Below are 22,286 nucleotides of genomic sequence, written 5' to 3' on the forward strand. Positions count from 1 at the left end.
TGAAATATCCCTTTAATTAGTCCACTTAACATTACGCGTAATCATTTTTTCAGAATTTACCTTTGTTCTACAAATGTGATGAAAACAAGTGGTTAAAAATGCATTCTAGTTTCCACTGAGGCCAGTACTTAGTGCAGCATGTGCGCCTTCTACTGGTACTGCTGTGCAGTGCAGCCTGTTTACTCTTATCAATGTGAACTGATTTGTAATAAACTCTTCAAAGTAAGTTTTTTTTCCTCTGTGAGAGTAATATTTCTCTGCCTCATATGTTTGTAAGAATCTCCTAAATCAATATCAAATAATTCATTAATCTTATTGATTTGTTATTGATTCATGCAGGTTCACGGAGTTGTGCATTGCGAGGTCAGATCAGAGCTTCTATTGATCGCTCTGGTGCAGCTTGTTAACCAAAATTGTTCTATATTTTTATGAGCATTTTGGAGTTGTCTACTGCATGGCTGCTCTGACAGGACCTAATATGTGGTACGTGCTCTGTGAATTATCAGTTAAAGCCATGCTAACTAGATTTAAACTGCACAAAGAGACATTCTGTTTGCACTCACTCTGCACCAAAGAGCTCAATGTCAAAAACAAGCAGCCTTTTTATTGTAGTTATGACACTTTTTCCACATAACTGATGCAATTTCTGACTAAAATGTTCCAATCAGAGAAAAAATAAAGATCCAGCTGACTTCTTGAACTCTCAGAGATGAAGTTTGAATGAAAACACAGGCAGGAATGGTTTTTCCTGTTTATTTATTTGAACATAATAAAGAAAACACAGACAACTCTTTCCCAGCAAAATGGTGAATTTCAGTCACGATTTTAATCATTCAGGCGTACTGACTCGTCTGATATCTACATTACAGGTGTAAAAAAATTCAGCAGGTTAAACGTGAACATGCACAGACATCTGATATAGTCATTAAGATTACCAGCTAATACTGGGAGAATGGAAATATCGCTTAGATTCAAGTTGAGTCATCATGACCTGGTGACAGAACTGCAAAGATCTGATCACATAATTCCCTCACATTTACATCTTAAAGTTTCCCAATAAACCATCAGTGACTGCAGGAACCCAACTGAACCCATGTGGTGATTGTGCTGCTCTGTGACCGTGAAGTCCTAACTTTTAAAACCAGGATTAAATCTTTTAAAGAAAAAACAGATCTTTTTGCATGCTTCATCCTGCAGCCATGAAACAGGCTGTAATGGTTGTATATTCTAATGTATTTTGAAGTTGACTGAATGCAAATTCAGTCACACATAGATCTCAGCTTTTTCATGTTTACTGCTATCTTATTCCAAAATATGGAGTGTGTTTAGACTAGTGCTGTTACTCGATTGAAAAAAAATATCAAGTTAATCACATCACTACACTGTAATTAATCATGATTCATCACAGCATATATTTTTTTTAAGATTTATTTTTGGGCATTTTTGTGCCTTTATTAGATAGAGGAGGACAGTGGATAGAGTCAGAAACAGGGTCAAGAGTGGGGGTGAGACATGCGGTAAGGGGCCTCGGGCCAGATTTGAACCCGGGCCACCCGCGTACATGGGGAGCGCCTTTAACCACTAGGCCCCCTGCTCCCCATCACAGCATTTTTTATAGTTTAACTATATTTTTATGTTTTTAGATTTTTAAAGGTTATCATCAAGCATTTTATTTTTATTCTTTTATTCTATGCACATTGAGAGTGCTTATCTGAGTCCTTATTGATACTGCTATTGATATTTTCTATAGTTTGATGGAAAGAAAAAAATAAAGGCTAATATTTAAACTAAACTTAGCTTTAAAAAAAAAAGAAATTTGTGTTTGGTAGATTATTTCTTTGTTGTAACAATGCTTCTTGGCAATAAATCTTATACCGTTGGGAAGTCTGTTTATTTCCCTTTTAAATGGTGCCACATTTGTAAGGAGCATGCATTTGTGGGATGAGCAGCAGAGCTGAGTATGTGGGTTGCGCCCATGAAAAATTTGCTAAATCTTCTTTCTCTGTTCCGGATTGTCTGGGCAGAGAGCCACTGGCCAAATCGTCCTGCAAACCTTGATCAGGGTGAGGAAAAGTCTTCTTGGGGTGTCGTCTTCTTGGAACGCTCACGTCCCGGCCTGTCTCTGACATCCCCCATTATGTGGAACTTGGCCTCCAGTTTGGAGATGGTACTAGTGCTTACTCCAAAAAATGCCACAACTTGTTTTTGCAGAACACCGGCTTGAAGTTGCCCTATCGCATGGGCCAGATCAGTCAAATGTGGCATGCCAATTCTTGGAGCAGACACCTACTGACCACTGTAGCAGGGTCCATGCTCACAGGTACTGCCAATCAGGCACCTGATTGTCAGCACCCGAGGGTACCAGCAGCTCCAAAAAAGAGTCAATAGCAACAGCAAAATAAGCTGTTTGGCATTGGCAGAAAAGATTTGGCAAATTTTTTATTGGTGCAACCCACATAGCTCTGCTGCTCATCCCACAAATGCATGATCCTTACAAATGTGGCACCATTTAAAAGGAAAGTAAACAGGCTTTCCATTTATTGCCAAGAAGCATTGTTACAACAAAGAAATAATCTACCAAACACAAATTTCCTTACTTTTTTGCCATGTTTACAAGTGGTATTAGCTGAGTAGTGCTTGAGTTAAAAGCTATGATTCAGTCTGTCACATCTGTCGTATATCCCTCAAATCTAACACATATTCACACTGTATTTATTAAAGTTTCTCATCAAAAACTTAATTTTCTCATTTTTATGTGACATTTGAATGCATCATAACATATAGAATACAGTCGCCTAATCTACTGAGGTTATCTGAACGCATCATATTTGTCTTTAGCTAATAAAGTTTGCTAATTAACTTCAATTTTGCCAGTTCCACTGCAGATTTCTACTGGATTAATATTGTTAATAAACAGGACTTGCTCAAAGTTTTGGAGCACTTTTCAGCATTTATCTGAGCAGCTGAAAAAGAAAAATGTCCTGAAGGAGCTGAAGAGAGTGTTATGATCATGGCTTGATCCCATTTTGTTATTAGTGTCTTTGCTAACATTAGCTCAGATGTGCTTTGCCCGAAGGTGGTACTTAAGCCTCGTGCTTCAGTGTGAAGACAGTTCATCACTGCAGCATTCACCAACAGTTTTGGTTTTATCTTAGCTAACATTCTCAATTTTTTTTTAAAAAGAAAATTACCATTAAGCAGACCTGGGTCTGTCTCCTCAATCATCACTGCTGGCTTTGTCTGACCCTCTCACCTCTTCACCCCCAGGCACGTAAACATCTGCACTGGAGGACTACGGGAGCAAGTTGTGGTCAAACTTAGTGATATGATTACATTGATTTATTATTTTTATTAACGCGTTAAGGTTTCAAGATTAATTACAAGCATGAAAGCGTTTATGTTAACAGTCCTAGTTTAGACACAAAGTCTTGATTTGTCTTTACAGGGACTTTAAAGATGATGATGATTATAATTATTATTATTATTGCCTTTTAACCTGATGGGACAGCTGAGGAGACAGGAAGAATGCATCACACATGTGTAGAGGGCTGTTTCCTCTGTACGCCTACTCTACTAACTGACCTTAAACCAGCAGCCAATTATGTTTAATTTTTAGTTTCTGTCTTTGTAGAGAGTGAAAAACGGCTATTTGTGGTTAATTAAACAGCTCCTCTTGAACAGTATCAGCTGTTAATAGCTTACAGTCACTATAGCCTGTTTCACTGCTGCAGACTAAGGCCCAGGTTTAAAAAATCAAGTAACCCTCTAAAACTCCATTTTAACCTTAGCTTTCAGATCTCTATCTCTTAAAAAATCATCATCCTCCTTATCCTCTTTGAGTTAAATATAATGTAGTAAACATAAAGTTCAGAAACTACCAGGCCTATTTGAAGATGCTTATAATAAATGAGGTTGTCTTTAGGATGGAAGAGGAATGTGATGAATCAACATCTGGAACAATGAAGAAGAGCTAACAAATCCAAATGTCTGATGACTTTACATTTAGGTCCCTACTCCTCTGAAAAGAACCAGCTGTTAGTGTTAGACAATGTGTTGAGGATGACCTACATGTGTGATTCAGTGTGAGCACGTTTGTCGTTTTCAAAATCACTATCCTGAGAGATGAGCTTGTATGGTTTCTTCCTCTCCTTCTCCTCCAGCACTGAGTTTCCCATCTCCACGTCTTTGCTGCGGAGCTCGTGTCGAGACAGAAATTCCACAATGCCAGCTCCGATCGAGTCCCCCAAAACATTAGTGGTTGTACGCAGACGGTCCCTAATAACAAAGATGGAGCGAAAAGGAAATTCAGTAAAAATACATGCTGGGCAAAATGGTTTAAGAAGTACTGTGTAGGAGCCTAAAGACTGGCTTTTATAACTGAGCTGAGACGAGTGATCCAGATCTCTAAAAAGAGACGGATTTCCCGTCCCAAAGAGCGACACTGGAAGGACATCAGCTGTAGAAAAGATCAGGGTTCACTGCAACAAACTGGACTGGATCAAACTGGACCACTTGGTGGAAACGGACCACATGTGAGCGCTGTCAGACCCCACCCCTCCAGACTTCAGAAGGAGATTTTTGTACATGTCTTTTTGCCTTTGATATATCACTAATTTTGGGAATCAAAATAAGTCCCAGCGGTTTTTCCCCTCATTAGAAACTGTTTACATAAATTTTACAAAACATTGGCATTTTGATAGGGCTTCTCTGTGCAGAAACCACTTCCTGTTCCCAATCTGGAGTGCTTTGCTTGATGTCATCTGCAAACCTCTATTTACCAGGACATTTTTCTAATAAAGATAAAACAAATGACAGTCAAAATACCAGAAATTTAAACTTTGCAACCCCCGGGTAGGGCTGAGCATTTTATCATTCTATCACTGCATTAGTGATGAATGCATGCACAGTAGTCACATAATGGTTTAATCTGTCCTTCCATCTCTTATCTATGACATTTATCCTATTGGAGCTTGATCCCATTCCAGCTGTTGCCGGGCAAGAGGCAGAATTGCGTCGTCTACTGATTGCCAGTCAATAAAAGGGCTGGCATGTAGACACAAGCCCACACTCACACCTACGGGCAATTTAGAGTCACCAATTAACTCTTCCAACACATCTTCTTGTTAGTATGTGGAATTTCATCATCCCTAGTTCAACAACATGAATCCTGTTCTCCACCAGCAGCTGTTCTTTGCTCTCTCCGCCACGTCTTCATGGAGGAAAGCTCTCAGACTTTCATATTTGGTCCATCCTTGTTAAAGACAGGAGGGTTTTTCTTATTACCCCAGTTAGCTGAGTAATTTCTGGGAAGGGTATTCTAATTGAAACGATTAATTTGGGAAACCTAATTATGTTTCTATGTTAAAACTCATTGCAGAAAATATTGAAAGGAAAAGTGGAGATGTGGAGCGAGGCTCGGGGGAGTGAGTAGAAGTGTGTCAGTGGGTGGTAGTAGACTCTGAGTTGGTATGATGGTTCCACCACCACGGTCTGAATAATGATGGATGAATTTCATAAATACTCACAGGAACCAATCAACTGCAATGATGAGAGTGATGTCATCAGTAGGAAGTCCCACAGAGGTCAACACGATCACCATGGTAACCAGGCCGGCCTGAGGGATGCCAGCAGCGCCAATGCTCGCTGCAGTCGCCGTGATACTGGAGGGGAAAGACTCTTAATGAGCATCTTTCACATCAATAGCAGCATCAACACTGATTATTATTGTCTGTTTCTGTCCAGTTTTACCTGATAGTGATGATCTGACCAAAGTTCATCTCCATGTTGTTGACCTGGGCGATAAAGATGGCCGCCAGCGCCTCATACAGGGCCGTCCCGTCCATGTTGATGGTGGCACCGACAGGAAGAACAAAGCGTGTGATCCTTTTGTCGATTTTGTTGTTTTCCTCCAGACATTTAAAGGTGACGGGCAGGGTAGCTGAGCTGGGTGAAGAAGGATAAATTAGTGACAGAAAATGTCCTACATTTAAAAATTTATGGATAATATACCTGAAACATGTTGTCCATTTCAATCTAAAGGATTGCAGTCAGTGGATTTTTTTTTTTTTTTGCTCACATTTAGCCTGGTTCATGTTTCAGCATTACGTTTTATGGATTCTTTTTTTACCACACGGTAGTTCACCAATACATTGTTTCACTCAGTCTAAAGGAATCTACCGCACTATCATAGCCTTGATATGGAGACATTTGGGGTCTTGGGCCTTGATGCTGGGGCCAGGGATCCTCCAAGGACTTTTTTGGAAAATCAAAATCTATTTTGACGCTCTTTTATTACATTTCACCCCTTATTTACATTCAAAATACACATCTTAATCATTAAAAATGTTATCAGAGCTATCCCTCGCATTTGATGTACACTTATAATGACTTTAGCTTGGGGCCCGTTGGAGCACAAGGCCTAAGCCAGGAACCTCCCTTTGCTTCATGATAAAACCGCCAGTGCACACACCTGATGCAACTAAAACCCAACATCATTCACCGTGCTTCACTGCTGAAATTATCCTGTTTTTCAAGCTCCAACACGTGATTTATAAACACTAGTAAGTTCTGGACTTGAAAATTCCTTGTCTTGGTTTAACCAGTAGAATAACCAACACAGTGCACCATGGATGCTTGCAACACTGCTTTGTCTCAATGTCAATCAATGCTCAAAACTTATTTGTTTGTATTGTGGCGTTAAAAAATATATGCCCCCCTTCCTTATTTCTTTTTTGCAGGCTTTTGGGACTGTTGAGAGCCATTGCCTACAAATGGAGAAAACTATGAATAGTGGTCTGGACTTAAATCTGATGGAGATGCTGTGGCATGAACTTAAACAGACCTTTTTAATATACTCAAATAAATTTGTCCCTGGGTTTGGTAAAAATGGTCTAGACTCACCTTGATGAGGTCCCCAGAGCTGTTACCAGAGCCTGCAGGAGCCCAGCAATGAAGATGAACGGGTTTTGCCGAGTGATGGCGAAGTACAGAGTTGGGAGGATCAGAATGGCGTGAATCATTAAACCAATGATGACCGTGATGGTGTACATCCCTAGCTGTCCTCCCATCTGAGTCAGATCATCCATCTCTACAATCTTTCCTGCAATCAGGAAGAGGATTCCGATGGGAGCGTACCTGAGAGGAGAGCAGGAACAGGGTGTTAGTGATGACAGGTGTAAAGGTTAAACTGTAGCTCCATCTCTGACTGAAGTCTTACCACATGATGATGGCCACCAGCCTCATGATGGCTTCGTTGAGGCTGTCGAAGAAGTCCCTGAGGAGCTGACCCTGCTCCTTCATATTACCGATGATCAGACCGAAGCACATGGAGAAGACCACCAGGCCGAGGGCGTTGACCCCGTTCACCTGACCTGGCACCGGGATCACCTCCTCCCGGGTGATCTCCATCACCTCCTGGGTGCCATTAGTCGAGTTGAAGATGGTGTCATTCATCGTCACTGTCACATGGACCACACGCTTCCCATATTTGGTTTTAAACTGGAAGATGATGGAAGTAAAGACTTATGATTATACCAGGGTGATTATACCAATGACCTTTTATTCAGATCATGCTAATCCCTGCACTGGCAATGACTCTACTCAGGAAATCAGAGCATTTTAAGAGCAAATCATACAGAATGCAATTCAGAGCAAAGATATCCTTAAAGCCATTGACTAAACAAAGGAAAACAAGCTTCAACTGATGCCTTGTAGAGGCCTATAAAACTGCACCACACAGCAAAAAGGCTTCTGGTTTGAATTTTCATTGTACAGGGCCTCTCTGCAACGAGTTTACATGGTCTCCCTGTCTACACATGGATTCTATCAAGGTATTTCTAGAGACATGAAACTGTTTCCTTAAACATCACACATCAATCAAATCTCAAAATCTGCATTTTATCATCTTAAGAACATATCAAAAATTAGAGACCTTCTGTCAGCATCAGATGCAGAAAAAAATAGTAATAATAATAATAACTTTATTTGTATAGCACTTTTAAAAATATGGTTTACAAAGTGCTTTGACAAGTGCAGAAGCAATCAGAAGAACAAAGCAACAACCCAAAGAAAAGATAAGAAGACAGAACTTGACATGCAGACAACATCAGCAGAATCCACTCATTTAAAGAAACTAATCAAAAATATGGATGAAATAGTAATTCATCAAGATCAATATACATCAAAACCTAGACATCATGTGATGCCATGCAGACTAAGACATCACAGATATCAATCAGAGTGCAGACATGAAGCCATTCTACACAACTAAGACATCATGAACATCATCAGGATGCAGGCAAGACACAGACATCAAGTACCATGAAACAATAGAAACCCATTCATTTCGAGTAGACTGGACTGCTGTAATAGTTTATTTACTGGGCTCCCAAAATCCTCTGTTCAGCGATTACAGCTTATTCAGAATGCTGCTGCTAGAGTCCTGACCAGAACGAAAAAGTTTAAGCACATAACTCCTATCCTCAGATCCTTCCACTAGCTTCCAGTACAGAGTAGGATTGATTTTAAGACTCTGATACTTGTTTACAAAGCACTGAATGGCCTTGCTCCTCAGTACATTAGAGACATGGTGATAAGTTATACACCAGTTAGAACTCTTAGGTCTACAGGTAGTGGCCTTTGGCCGTTCTACATATAAATTCCAAGGCAGGGGATGCTGCTTTCAGTTTCTACACCCCTAGTAAATGAAACACCTTGCCTGCAGACCTGAGAGGGGCTCCAACATTAAATACTTTTGAAAGCAGATTGAAAACTTTACTTTTTGCATTAGTTTAAGGTTAGATTTCATTGCCTGCTTTCACTGTGTGTGTGTTTGTGTGCATGTTGTGTGATCTAATTTGTGTGGATAATTTTGGTGTACATGTTGAGCTTTAACTTCTGCTCGGAATCTGCATATTATGTTCTGAATTAGCAATACAATGATTGTTGCGATCACTTGTTTTTGACTGTGAAGCACATTGTGTTGCCCTGTGTATGAAATGTGCTATATAAATAAAGTTTTATTAGATTTGATTTGACTTAAAGCAGGTTAGCATCAGGTATCCCGTTGCAACATGCAGCATTGGGCAGTATGGTGCTGCATTGCGCAGCATCATGCAACATTATGCAGCATCATGCTGCATCAGGCTGCATCATGCTTCATTGCGCAGCAACATGCAGCATTGTGCAACAACTTGCAGCATCATGTAACATTGTGCTGCATTGCGCAGCATCATGTAGCATTGTGCTGCATTGTGCAGCATCATGTAGCATTGTGCTGCATTGCACAGCATCATGCTGCATTGCACACTTGCATCTCTTCAATACTTTATTCTCCTCCCATTAATTTCTAACCATGCAAAGCAGATGGATATACCCATTTCCATCTTTCTCACTGACGAATCCGTCTTGCAAATCTCCCATCTGAACTGTTTGGGCCTGATTAGAAACTGACAGGTGTATTGTGTTGGGCATTAAGTTCTTTTCTTTTCAAAAACGACAAAATTCGTGTCCTGATATGTCTACAGTCGCCTTGGTTCATGTTATGCAGCTTTACGCAGCTCGGTAGCGGCTACGTCACATGATTTGTTGCACTGATTGGCCCATAAAGATGTGACAGACAGAACGTTCATCCAATCACACTACAAGTTTTTTTTTTCAAAGGATCTGCCCTTTCCCAAACGCTTTCTATGGAAGGTTTTCCAGATGGATGTGTGAAACAAATCCATCTGGCGTGCCAGGTTTGTTAATTTCAGTTTCCCATTATAAGATTATGACATCTAGTGCTTATTTTTAAAGCAAAGAAACTGAAATATGATGCTATGTATTGATGAGTCCATGATGGCTGTGAGCTACACAGTTTTGCTTCCTTGTTGACACGGGTCAGAACAAGACGTTTCAGAGAAGAAAGAGACCAGGAACTCAAATAACCAATCAGTCCTACTGTTCTGCACTGTATTGTTGGAGTTGTATCTATTTTATCCTCAACAGTGGAGCTGACTGTAGTTTGTTATTGCCCTTCTTATCTGAGCTTCCAAATATCATTCACCAAACTTTCTTGTGTTCAGTATTGTTCCAAGCATCCTTCTCTTAAAGAGGGCTTGTCGTCCTTTTGTGATACCAAAGACTGGATCTCCTTCATTGCCCCCTTTGTTTACTGCATGCTTGTTCTTTACCAGCAGTCTACACAGCCTTGCTCTGCTTTGATGTCATGCTACTATGTAGCGGATGCAACTATTGCAATCTGGCTAACATCCCTAACAAGCTAGGATACAGTTGGCTGTGGAAACACAAACAAGACCATGGTTCATTTTACCAAACTGTACTGAACAAAGCTGGACTGCTTGGTAGAAATGTCTATGCCTTGGTTTCTGGATGCGTTTGTGCCTAAGAAGGTAAAAGAGACTGCAGAGCAGGGCTCTGATGGATTGGCATTGGGTTCAAGTTTGGTTCAGACTGAAAAATTCTGTGAGCTGTCAGGACTCTGCCAGACTGGAGCCCACATGAATCAGACAGGGTCAGAGTACCTCTTCAGCACGCCCTAAACCAAAGATTGACCACAGTGAAAATCAGACTGAAATGGCCAACATTTCTGCTTACATTTTTGCTCTTCAGACAGTAAAGAATGTTTTTAAAATGTCCATTTTTATACCTCTACACCTGCCATGACCGAGGCCGAAGGTGGTATGTTTACAGATTGTTCTTCTGTCCGACCAACCATCCATTCTTGTGAATGTGCTGTCATAAGAATGCTCTGATAGATTTTTTTTTATCAAACTTTGCACCAGTGCTCATCATGACCCCAGGATGACCTAGTAGGATTTAGGAGTTCAGATGAATTAATTACATTTTGGGGGTCACAGGTCAAAGGTCATGGGCCTCATTCTCTTCCCTTGCTTCCTAAGCCACCTCTGTACTTTCACTGAAACTGCAGAGGTGTATAACCACCATGCTGTAGCTCTAGCTCCTTTTATAATACAGACTGTGAGACTTAAAGATGCTAACAGCTGAAAGCTCACCTGCTGTGTGCAGGCTTGGACCAGGTTTGGAGGAAACATGTTTCTGAGAAGAGACAGAACAGTGATTAAAGTAGGAAGTTGACCTGTGATAGTACTTCTCTGTGTTTATGATAATTTTTCTACACATTCTCTACCTGATGAGGTCTAAGAAGGCATCAGCAGGACTGACTTGCTCTATCGTCTGCTGCTTTCCAAACTCATCCTTGGAGCCTTTTCCAGGATGGATGATGAGGACTATGATGATCCCGATGAAGACAGCGATGAAGGTGGTGGTCATGTAGTAAATCACTGCTCTCATTCCCATCTTTCCTGAAGCTTTGCTGTCCAGAGCGGCCATTCCTGAACAACAAAGATGAGAAATATTCAAACTGATGACAGAAAAATTCCAGCCAAATGCCTCAGGTTTGTTTATCTGACAATCTCTGTATTGTTTAGTGTGAATAAAATGGCCATTTTTGGACGACAGCTATGTATAAGCATTAATAACTGCATGCTTGCTGACAAGTAGAGGGAACTTGTCCACCCCAGGCAGTCCCCCTCTAACTCCTCCCCTTCTTTCTGATCTCTTTGACTCTCTTTGAACACTTGTTTCAAGAAAGATGTGTGTGGGCTGCAGCACTTGTCCGCTCCAGCTCATGCTCACGGCTACCAGGTGTTTGTGTGATGTGTGCCACAGCCCTGTCTTCCTTTATAAGTTTTAACTCAACATATCTCCCTAAAAGTGACTCAATTCATAATCTAACTGAGCCAGGGGAAATTTCAGAATAAAAGCATCCTGTACAAACAGTGAGTTACTCCACAGAGATGCTCATACCAATGGCTTTTACTTTGAAAAGGAACATTTGGAAGTGTAACTACTGTGCTTATTTTCTATTCTCTAGATTCTGTTCAACCCTGACAACAAGGTTAGCATCAGCTTCCTTTACTCCTCCTTTCCTGGAAACTTACCCTCATCCCTTCATCCCTTAACTGTTACTTCTGTCCATTCGTCCATTCATCCTTAATTCCCTAGATCTTATGCCTCTTACTTTGTCCTTCATCCATACATCCCTTGACTCTTGCTCTAATCCTTTCATCCCCAAATCCCTTGACCCTTTTCCTATCCCTTCATCCCTACATCCCTTGACTCTTGCTCTAATCCCTTCATCCCCACCATCCTTGACTCTTGCTGTAATCCCTTCATCCCTACATCCCTTGACTCTTTCTCTGTCCCTACATCCCTTGACTCTTACTCTAATCCCTTCATCCCTACATCCCTTATCTCTTGCTCTAATCCCTACATCCCTTGTCTCTTGCTCTAATCCCTTCATCCCTACATCCCTTGATGCTTACACTTATCTCTGCATCCCTACATGCCTTGACTCTTGCTCTAATCCCTTCATCCCTACATCCCTTGACGCTTACACTTATCTCTGCATCCTTACATGCCTTGACTCTTGCTCTAATCCCTTCATCCCTACATCTCTTGACGCTTACACTTACCTCTGCATCCCTACATGCCTTGACTCTTGCTCTAATCCATTTATCCCTACATCTCTTGACTCTTGCTCTAATCCCATCATCCTTACATCCCTTAACTCTTGCTCTATTCCCTACATCCCTTGACCCTCCCCTCTACCTTCATCCCTTGCTCTCACTCCCTCATCCTCTAAATAACACACTAAATCTGGGGTTTTCTATTAGTGTTGTTTTTTATTTGTGAATAAAATGTGTAGAAAAAAACAGCCCAGCCCCCTTCAGTAGTTATATTTATGAGAACAGTCATACCTGTGATGAGACTGGAGATGAGTAAAGGAAGCACCAACATCTGCAGCATCCTCATTAACAGCTCTCCTGGGAATGAAAAGTACTTCACTTCTCGATAAGTCATCTTATACGGACGCAGAGCAAAACCCAGAACGATTCCTGCAGAGAGAGCAGCAAAAACACATCAATAATGATCATTTCTAACATTAAAACATTTCTGTTTTTAGAGTTTTACACACCAACGATGACTGCTCCGACTGTAAAGAGCACAAAAGCATTCTTCTTGAGGAATGCATGGACGTCCTCTTTGGAGATCTCCTCCACTTTTCTTTTTGCCTTCATGGTTCGGATATGGATCCCTTCTCTGAAACGCTGCATCCTGCTACAGGAGATGCAAAAAAGAATATGTATAGTGATCATTCTAAGTCCTGGATTTTTGCAAAAAAATTTGCAAAATGCACAGAGAAATTCTGGCTGGAGGTGATTTTTTTAATAATAGGGGTTAGGGTTATCTACATTTTCTCTACAGTTTAGAGTTTTGTTCCCAGATGAACATGCAGTTTTTCTTTGGCCACCTTTTCTTACACGCGCAAAACTGTCAGCTCACTAAATCCCTGCTAAAACATTAATGTTTACTTCTGTTTATGTCTAACTTTTTTATTAGTTAGATATACACAACTTATTTTAACATGCAAAATACCTTAGCTTACTTTTGCTGGATGTTTGCACAATCTTTCAAATGCAGTCCTTTATCTTTTTCTTTGTGTGTTCTCTTCTGCTTATTGCCCTTTTTTTTAAAATTTTATGTTCCTCCATAATTGTTTTTAATGTTTATCAGTGCCCCTTTTTGATACTGAATGCATGAAAATAAAAATGCATTCTTCTTCCTCATGTATTTGTCAAGATTTTGAAATACTGCATGCCCAATATTTTCTCTAACTGTAATTTTTCAAATGTTTGAGCTGTACAAATGAAACAGTAATGAAGCAGAAGCAATATTTTAAAGAAAGATGTGTAGAGCTGCACAAATATGGCAAAAAGTCTGCATCTTGAATATTTGTTATTTCATTCTTACAAGTATTTAAACAAAGAAATTTGATTTATGAGATGCTTTGGAGCTGCAAGAAAGCATATCCTCCTGCTGCTGAAAGATGATCCCCAACATATGTTAGAGCAAGGCAAAGCAGACGTACCTTTTAGTTTATCTGTCCGTCAGTTGAAAATGGTTTCAGAGTTTTTGGATGTGAAGAAGCAGCCAGATGTGAGAATAAAAAGTGACGGTTTGCAGCTTCTGGTGAATCAGGAGGACAGAGTTTCTGAGTGATGCTGAAGACCAGTGAGTGAAAGCACCGAGGCACCTGCTGAGACTGGAAATGAAGAGAGGGCACAAAGAGGGAGGGCGGGTACGGTGGCCCAGAAAGACAACTGCAAAAACATTTCATGAAATGCTGAACCATTCATAAACCACAAAAACATTTGATGATATGCAAAAAAAGAATTAACAGATACACTTTTTTCTTCATACATTTCAAGAAATATTAAAAATTAAAATGCAAATACTACATGTAAACTTTATGCATTTATTGAATGTTTTTCCTTTTCATCAAAGTTTCGTGTTTTACAAAATGCTCTGGCATTTCATGAGATTTTCTAACCTTTTAAAGCTGATGGATTGTCCAGATTCCATGTCGTCATCAGATGGATCCAGCTTACAAAGCTTCAAGCTGAAATGCTCAGAGACCAGAACGAAGATGCGGGGCGCGCGGCCTGTGGCACTTTACCTATGTCTCTCCCCGCTCTCTTCCCTGTTTCTGAGTCTATCCACTATCCTCCTCTATCTAACAAAGGCAGGTTAGTCTGGTTGGAGTCCAGTGATGTCCAAGAGTGACTCTAAGTCCATGCCTGTTGATACTGGAGCAGTTAAAGTGCCATTAGTGTACTGTTTGAGCTCAGTGTTGCTGGCAATAAAGCCCCAACTTCTCAAGACACGCCTGGAGTCCCTGTGTCTGCCTACCTCTTACTGCTGACCAGTTAAAAGTGAAGGGAGTTGACCCAAGAGCTACTTGCAGCTTCAGCCTTGGAACGGGCCACTAAGTCTCCTTGTGCAGTCTGACTAAGGTCATGACCGCACCTATGAGCATGTGACAGATAGAACATATGTCCAGTCATCCTTCAAGTTTTATTTTGAAAGGCTCTGTCCTTCCCAAACACTGTTTATTGGGTGTTGCCCAGATCAATGGGAAATAAATTCCACAGCATTTAGATGCAAAACAGTTTATCAGATGTGTCCTCTTAGAGATTTAGTTCTGTTTCTTGCTGTGATTTTGCACGCAATACATTTAATGTGTTTCACTAAAGGATTTTGCATTTTTAAATATTTTTATTGTGTGCCACAAAATATTCCTGTTTCACTGAAAGTTTTTGCATTTCACAAAATAACTTTGCGCTTCATTAAATATTCTTTTGTTGCATTACATGATTTTGAATCTAACAGGTTAACTGGAATTTATAATATATTTATTGTGTTTAACATGTTTAGCATTGGTCCTTCAGGGCCTCCGTAGGTGGAGACAAAGAGGTCAGATTGAAACAGGTCCTCCCGTAATAACACTGTTAGCACTGTGACACAGTTTCAGGTAAAACCCAGATGTATGAAAAGTTTGCTGAGAGTTCTTCCTGAATTATTATCTTTGGGAATAAAAGTTAGAACCCTCCCTCCACTCTCCTCCTCCTCCTCCCTTCTCCCTGTCTTTGTTTGAAACACTTTACTCTTGCTTTGAAGGAGCTGTCACCCTATAAAGACACATGTCAGTAAATTGCTGGTGGCATCAAACATGTTGAAGTGATACACACGGTGTCTCAGAGGAGCTGTGATAGTTCGAGGTAATCCCTCTGTGTAAAGTGAACACCACATTTAGCAGAGAGAAGTGGAGCTGCAGCGCTAATAAGTGACCTCAGCGTATGGAAACATATTCCCTGATGGAGCTGAATATAATTAGTGAAGAATCCCCCATCCAATCAGGTCACAGAGACTTTTACAAACATTATTCCCCGGTCACAGACATATCAAATGAATGAAATACTTCTGCAGGTGAGTGTTATACAAACTAGTTTACAAATGAACCAATGAGAAAGAGCTAGGCCTAGCACCACTGTCCCTCCCCAGTCCCCTGCTGGCCTGCACTCGGCTTAGGCCCGACCAGGCCTGAGTATTTCTTCTATACAACGTCAAGTCTCAACGTGTCACATGGCTTTGTTAGATTGTTTACAAGAATCACAGTCTCACAGAGTCTGCTCAATGAAGAATATACATCCAGGCCCGCCCACAGATTTATCTGGGCCCCTGACACACCCAGAGAATGGGCCCCCTTCAGTTGTGATATATTGACACATCAATGCATGTGTGATGGGTCAGTGGCTTTGGTGCTAGCGTCCTGCTAACAGTTATTTCATTTCTGAGCTGAAATGTGTATCAAGCTATTACTGGGTTCTGGTGTTCAAATTGCTTATTCACGCAGCTTTTTAGCCACTTTTCTTCACTGTTTCCGCCCATTTTTCAACTTTTTTTTCTTCCACATTTGTCTGTGTTTATTCCATTTTATCCACATTCACAATGTTCCCACCCATTTTTGCCCTTCCTGACCCATTTGTTTCCCACTTTTATCCCATTTGAGCCACTTTTTAACCACATTTTTTAAACAATTGTCCAAACCATATTTGCATTTTGACCCATCATTGCCTCTTTAAATCAATATGCCACTTTTTAACAACTTTCACAATTTTCCCACCCATTTTGACCCTTTATTGCCCTTCTTGACCAATTTATTTCCACTTTTTTCCATTTGAGCCACTTTTTAACCACTTCTTCTTGACTATTTTCCCACCCATATCTGCTTTCTGACCTATCTTTGCCTCTTTTAACCATTCTTCCCACTTTTTAACGACTTTTCACCATTTTCCCACCTGTTATTTGCCTTCCTCTACAACCCCTCAGTATGCATTCAAAGAGCCTTATGTCTTGCTTTGATTTGGCTCTAATATGTTTGTTTCCATTTAGCATATGTGGTGTGTTTAATGGCTTTTAAATATTTGCTTTTGCAAGCAAAAAGCAGACAACAGTGGAGACTTTTACTTGGTCCTTTACCCACTCACAGTTAAATCTTAATCTCTGTTTTTGAATAAATGAGCCATATAAGCTTCAAACTGTTGGTCATATTGCTATGATATTTTGATATAGAGAGGATGACTTTGAAACAATAGAAAAGAAAAGTGTGTGCAGATAAGCCAGCTTTGACAGCTCTGACCTTTAAACAGATTTTTTTAAACACATTTGTCAAGGTATACAACCCTCAGGGGGAAATTCTATCAATCCAGAGACCTCTTACAAAGTCAGAGCACATCAGATCGAGGCTCTCATAAGGAGTGGGTTATTATAGTCCTTCAATTATGACAGAAATACATTACAACAGCCCTGGGCTGGAACAAGTTTTGTAGGTTTTCTGGTTCCTAAATGCTACATAGTCAGGACAGGGACAAGTGGGTTCATCTTAATACGTGAACTTTAAAAAGCGGACACAAACATTGCTTTTGGAAGTTTCATAACCATTCAGGTTTTTTACATGACATTTAGTGAGGCTGTCAAAATTTCAAAACTGCGGTACTTTGTGATGCCACATTTTAAAAGGGCACAACTCATTATTTAAATGATTGATTATTTCAAAAAGTACAAAAACATTTTAGAAAATCATATCTTCAGTCGGACTAGGTCTAAATTCATTTATCTTGGGACAACTGAAGATGGTTGCCTCTACTAGAATTTTAAACATTAATAGCATTCTTGTAGAAAATAGTTATATAAATTAATCATTAAATTATTTGATTATTCAGCGTCATTTAAATACACCTGCAACAAAAATAAAACCATTGCACCCAGTATTGGATGCTTGTATTGTCTTTAAATAGTAAAAATAGCAAGCAAACCCTCACATGCTGTCTAAGTTGCACAAATAATTTCATGACCAAAAGGTTGTCAGTTTATTTGGACCGTTTGGACAGCATCTGGGAGTTTGCTGCATTTTTGATGTACTTTGTCTAGCACTGATCGTTGAGATTGGAAAGGAGAAGCTATTTGGTAAGTGGAACTGCTTTGGGTTGTTGTTGGTAGTGGGTTGTTGTCAGGTTTTGTTAAGGCTGAGCATGTTAGTTTCACTCTCTCTGCAACAATAGGAGAGGTAGTCGATGCATGTCGCGCCCTCTATTGATTGCTACAGCTGGGGTGAAGTTTCACTGAAATCCAAGCTTTAAGAAAGTTTTAATCTAAATTTTCCAGCAGAACAACCTCTGATCTTTGAGATAGGAAGGCAGAAGCTCTCGAACGATCAGTTTTTGCATGCGAAATGCTTGTGAGATATTCCAAGAAACCCACTTCTTATACAACTTCACTCCATTCAATAGAAGGGTTCTTATCACTTATCCATTGTGACAATATATTTTTCTGACTGCAGAAGTGAAAATATTACACAGCCTTTAATTAGCTTCAGTGCTTGTATGTTGACTTGGAAGTCCCAAATCAGACATGGGGTCCATTTCTATGATTTAATGACATATTTCCTCCATTCAAAAGAGTATTTCTGATCACTACTTCTGCTGGGTACGACATGACCAAAAACATTTAGTTTAGAGTACCAATTTCAAAATGTATTTTCTACTTTTTTAAGCTCCTTAATATTGAGGGGTCTGGTAACCGCTATCAAAATATCTTCAGGTCTCTTAAATTGCTTATTTAGTCGTCAAGTTGACTGTTTACCAAAAATTGGCCCACTTTATGCAAGTTTACAGCTATTTTGAGCCCCGTATACCCCTCTCAAAGATGGCGCCCTCGAAGACGCGTCTCAGAGGTGCGGAATGTTCCTGCCCCCTCCAGCAGCGCAGCCAATCAGAAGTGAGTCTGCGTAACGTGCTGTTCTGTACCGTACGTGCCAGGCTGCATGGTATGCAGTGCCGCTTATGTTCTCCTGTGTTGTCGTTTATTCTTAACTTGCACGTGAATGTTACCTGGTATTTTGAGCTCGTGCGGACCTGAGGAGATTCTGTAGTTAGTGGTCGATATCAAATCTATCCGGAAAATGCGCTTTTAAGGATTCAAAGGTGTCGTTTTGTTAGCAAACTGCTAGCTGCTTGGTTTAGCTGGTGAGGCTAGCTGTTAACCTTAAATAGCCCTCCGTTAGTAGGATAAGTAGGCAGCTGTTTGTTTCATAAGGGAATAAGTTACCGATTTACGGGTCACAGAGGAAACACAACAATAGAAAAGCTATAACAGGTTAATAAACGGTGATAGACGATCTTTGTGGAGCAGATGACCTTCTCTGACAGCTGGGTCTGAGTATGTGAATGGACATTAAAGGGACTGGCAACATGGACATAAGCATGGCGTCACTTCTACACCTTTAATTCACCTGGACAGGTGATTTATGTTTTATTTATGGTTGTATGCTCTCTTGGAAGTATGAGTCGCCGCTCTGTGGTGAACTTTCTGTGCCTGGGAAGTCGAGCTGTCAGCCTGCTGTATGGAAACTCTCCTCGCCTCTTCCACACTTCAGTATGCTCCAGCTCATCCCACCCTAAAGGAGGATTCAAACCTGAGAAGGTGGCTGTGGTGACAAAAACCACCAGATATGAGTTTGAACAGCAGAGGTATCGATATGCAGGACTGTCTGAAGAGGACCTGAAACAACTGGTGAGGAGTGACTTTCACTTTCACCGAGGGCGGGGCCAAATATGGACCAAAAGTCATACCTCCATGTTTTTACATGGATGGTGATATAAAGCTGGATTTTGTGATGCAAAGAAACTATAAAAGATTATCAACATACTGGAATGATAAATGTTCCAAATTCTTTTTACTTTAATGATCAGTGGCATTAAAAAGCTGCACAAGGGCGTTGACAACATTTGGAAAAAAGGTTGGAACTAGAAAGGCAAGATACAGCAACAAACAGCTCAATAGGAGCAGCATCCCTGTTTTTTTCCAAATGTTGACAACATCTTTGTGCAACCTTGACACTGTGCAGTAGTTTTCCAGCAATCCTAATAATTAAAATTCGGCCAAAATTTGATGCCAATGACTTCTATTTTTTTTGCAAAACCTTGGCAACATATATTATCACATATTTATCACATTCATACTCATATATTGAGTATATCAAAATTTCCAATGACTTAACCCTCCTGCATCTCTAAAAAGGGTGACACCCATGTCAGTAAGGGTAAAAAATACCCTCCAATAAAGACTGCCATAAAAAATTATGTTTTAATGCATCATTCCAATTTTTTTGCATAAATACTTAAATTAACTTCAGTCCTCAAGGGAAGAAAGGAGTCCAGCTACTCCTTAGCAGTTCCAACCATTTTTTCCAAATGTTGCTAACATGCGTGAGCAATTTAGGCATTGTGCAGTTGTTCCCCTGAAACTTTTGATAATTATAACAATAACCTGTCCGATATTTGGTACCAAGGACTTCTATTTTTGTGGCCAGATTACAAAACAATATTTGGCAGTTTTCTTAATTGCTTAAATTGTTGACATACTCCAGCATACCAAGTTGTAAAAAGAAAAGATTGGATGCATTTCCCATACTGAGGATACTGATTACCTAAATTCCATGTTTTTCAAAATGATAAAATATCCAATATTTTAATGATGGCTAGTATCCAAAAGTACAGAAAGGTGTCACTCTTCAGTCATATTTGTGACCAAAAGAGGGAAAGAGCTCTGTATTAATTGCACAAAAACCCTTTTCTCTTATTTTCCAGACAGACTGTTACCTTTGTTCTCTTCTGACTCTTTTCCCTTGTTGCTGTTTCTGTTTTTGCAGCTTGCCATGAAAGGCTCCAGCTACAGCGGCCTGCTGGAAAGACACAACATCCACACCAACAATGTGGAGCACATTGTCAAGAGCCTGCGGTAAGATTAGGCGCATTCCAAGCACACAGGGAAGGTGTTACAGCTCTGCAGAGGTGGCAGCAATGAATGCAGGCTTTACTTGTTCTCTGTATGATTATTTTTGGGGCTTTATGTGAAAATGAAAACTACACTATGGGGTGTGACATTCATTAAACTGGTAGGATTAGGAGTTGAACTTGCAACCCTGTTTACATTTCACATTACTGTTAATGTGCGTTAATGTAAAATGTAAACAAAAAGAAGCTTTTCTGCGGTCTTACAGCCTTACTTTATTTGTAAAACGTTTTAAATGTGTGTTTGCAGGAAAGAAGGCATAGACGTGCGAGTGGTGAAGAGAGGAGAGTATGATGAAGAAGTGGTGCGATGGGCCGATGCCATCATCTCTGCTGGAGGTGGGACATTCAGAGATTCTGCTTTAGGAGGTTTTTTTTATTGCTGAAAAGCCAAATTGTGTTTGTTTCTCTCATGAAGTGTTTTTTTTCTGTTTGAGTAAAAACAAAAGAATCCTCCTTGAATGTGCAGCGTTTTGACTTATAGAGGGCAAAAGTCACCATAACAAAAGACTTCAGACCACAGGAAAAACACAATACAAGTTCTCTAACTGCAGTTTGTTTTGTTAGGTGACGGGACAATGCTGCTTGTTGCCAGCAAGGTTTTAAGCAAGGACAAACCGGTGGTTGGAGTGAACACAGACCCGGAGAGGTAAACACAGCAGCACTTTCTGGTTTAAAGAACATCAGACCTGAAACGTAGCTCATAGTTAACTTAAGAGGGGGATTATGGGAGAACTTGGGCTGTATATTTAAACATTGAAGGGTTTAAATTATTAATAAAACACACAAGATTTTCTCCAGTTTATTGATTTAACTAAAAGATCTCAAACAGGCTGTACTGGCTGCAACATAATCCTTCAGTATGTCTACTAAATGCTGTTGATTTAGTCACAGCAAGGCTTAGATTGTTATTTTAAGTGTCTGACAGCATCACAGGAAAGTCTTTACAGGGATAGAGCTAGACGGAGTTGACTCGTAAGACTCAATCTGAGCAGTTTTGAAGCGGTCTTACTTCATTCTTGGCGTTAGGACAATATCAAACGTGTCTGATATAGTCATAAGTTTTTAGTCTGGTCTTAGGCAGAGTGTGATTTCAATGAGGCGACTGTCATCCACAACCAATGGAAGCCAGTGTCAAGTGCGTTAAAACTTTTCAAACATGAGCGTGAGCGTAGATCAGTCTGAAGCTGCTGAATCTCCACTCAGAACTCAGAGATAGAAAAACTTTTCTGCTCAGAGCTGCAGTCAGATCTCTGCACCGCTGTCTGTGTTTTAGTCTGTCAGTTAAATCCAGGCTGACATGACAGGTATAGGAAACCTCCATCGTGATTTTTAAAGTAATAGCCAGATCGATTTGTTTCTGTGGTGAGTTGTTGTAAATTTCCACCAGACGCATGATGGGAAATACTCTTTACAGGAAATTTATTCTGGTCTTGTAGTCAGTGGCCTCCACTCTTTGCAGAATTTTAGTCTGAGATTAAAACTCAGTGACTTGCTGACAGATAGTTT

The 22,286-nt window shown here is 40.2% G+C and overlaps 2 protein-coding genes across 3 annotated transcripts in view; one reads left to right on the forward strand and one right to left on the reverse strand.

Moving 5' to 3' along the window:
* nadk2 (NAD kinase 2, mitochondrial) overlaps positions 1–22,286 on the forward strand; it is a 30,919-nt gene that overhangs the window by 637 nt on the left and 7,996 nt on the right. The window contains exons 1-4 of one of the 2 annotated variants that reach the window (XM_041810586.1): positions 18,724–19,497; positions 20,636–20,724; positions 21,028–21,116; positions 21,345–21,426. In XM_041810586.1, the coding sequence (XP_041666520.1) occupies positions 19,243–19,497; positions 20,636–20,724; positions 21,028–21,116; positions 21,345–21,426 (515 nt within the window). In that variant the 5' untranslated portion in view covers positions 18,724–19,242. Of the gene's footprint in view, positions 1–18,723; positions 19,498–20,635; positions 20,725–21,027; positions 21,117–21,344; positions 21,427–22,286 lie in introns of those variants that run through there. The other variant, XM_041810587.1, reaches the window with a different exon arrangement.
* Positions 3,446–15,153, reverse strand: LOC121524959 (excitatory amino acid transporter 1-like). Its single transcript, XM_041810589.1, has 9 exons — positions 13,001–15,153; positions 12,783–12,920; positions 11,150–11,354; positions 11,016–11,058; positions 7,217–7,497; positions 6,901–7,134; positions 5,749–5,943; positions 5,526–5,660; positions 3,446–4,275 (listed from the first exon to the last, which is right to left on the reverse strand). Exons 1-9 carry the CDS (start codon positions 13,179–13,181, stop codon positions 4,065–4,067), a joined length of 1,623 nt encoding a protein of 540 aa, XP_041666523.1. The 5' UTR covers positions 13,182–15,153; the 3' UTR covers positions 3,446–4,064.

Source organism: Cheilinus undulatus, linkage group 17 (genome assembly GCF_018320785.1).
Source record: "Cheilinus undulatus linkage group 17, ASM1832078v1, whole genome shotgun sequence".
NCBI lineage: Eukaryota > Metazoa > Chordata > Actinopteri > Labriformes > Labridae > Cheilinus > Cheilinus undulatus.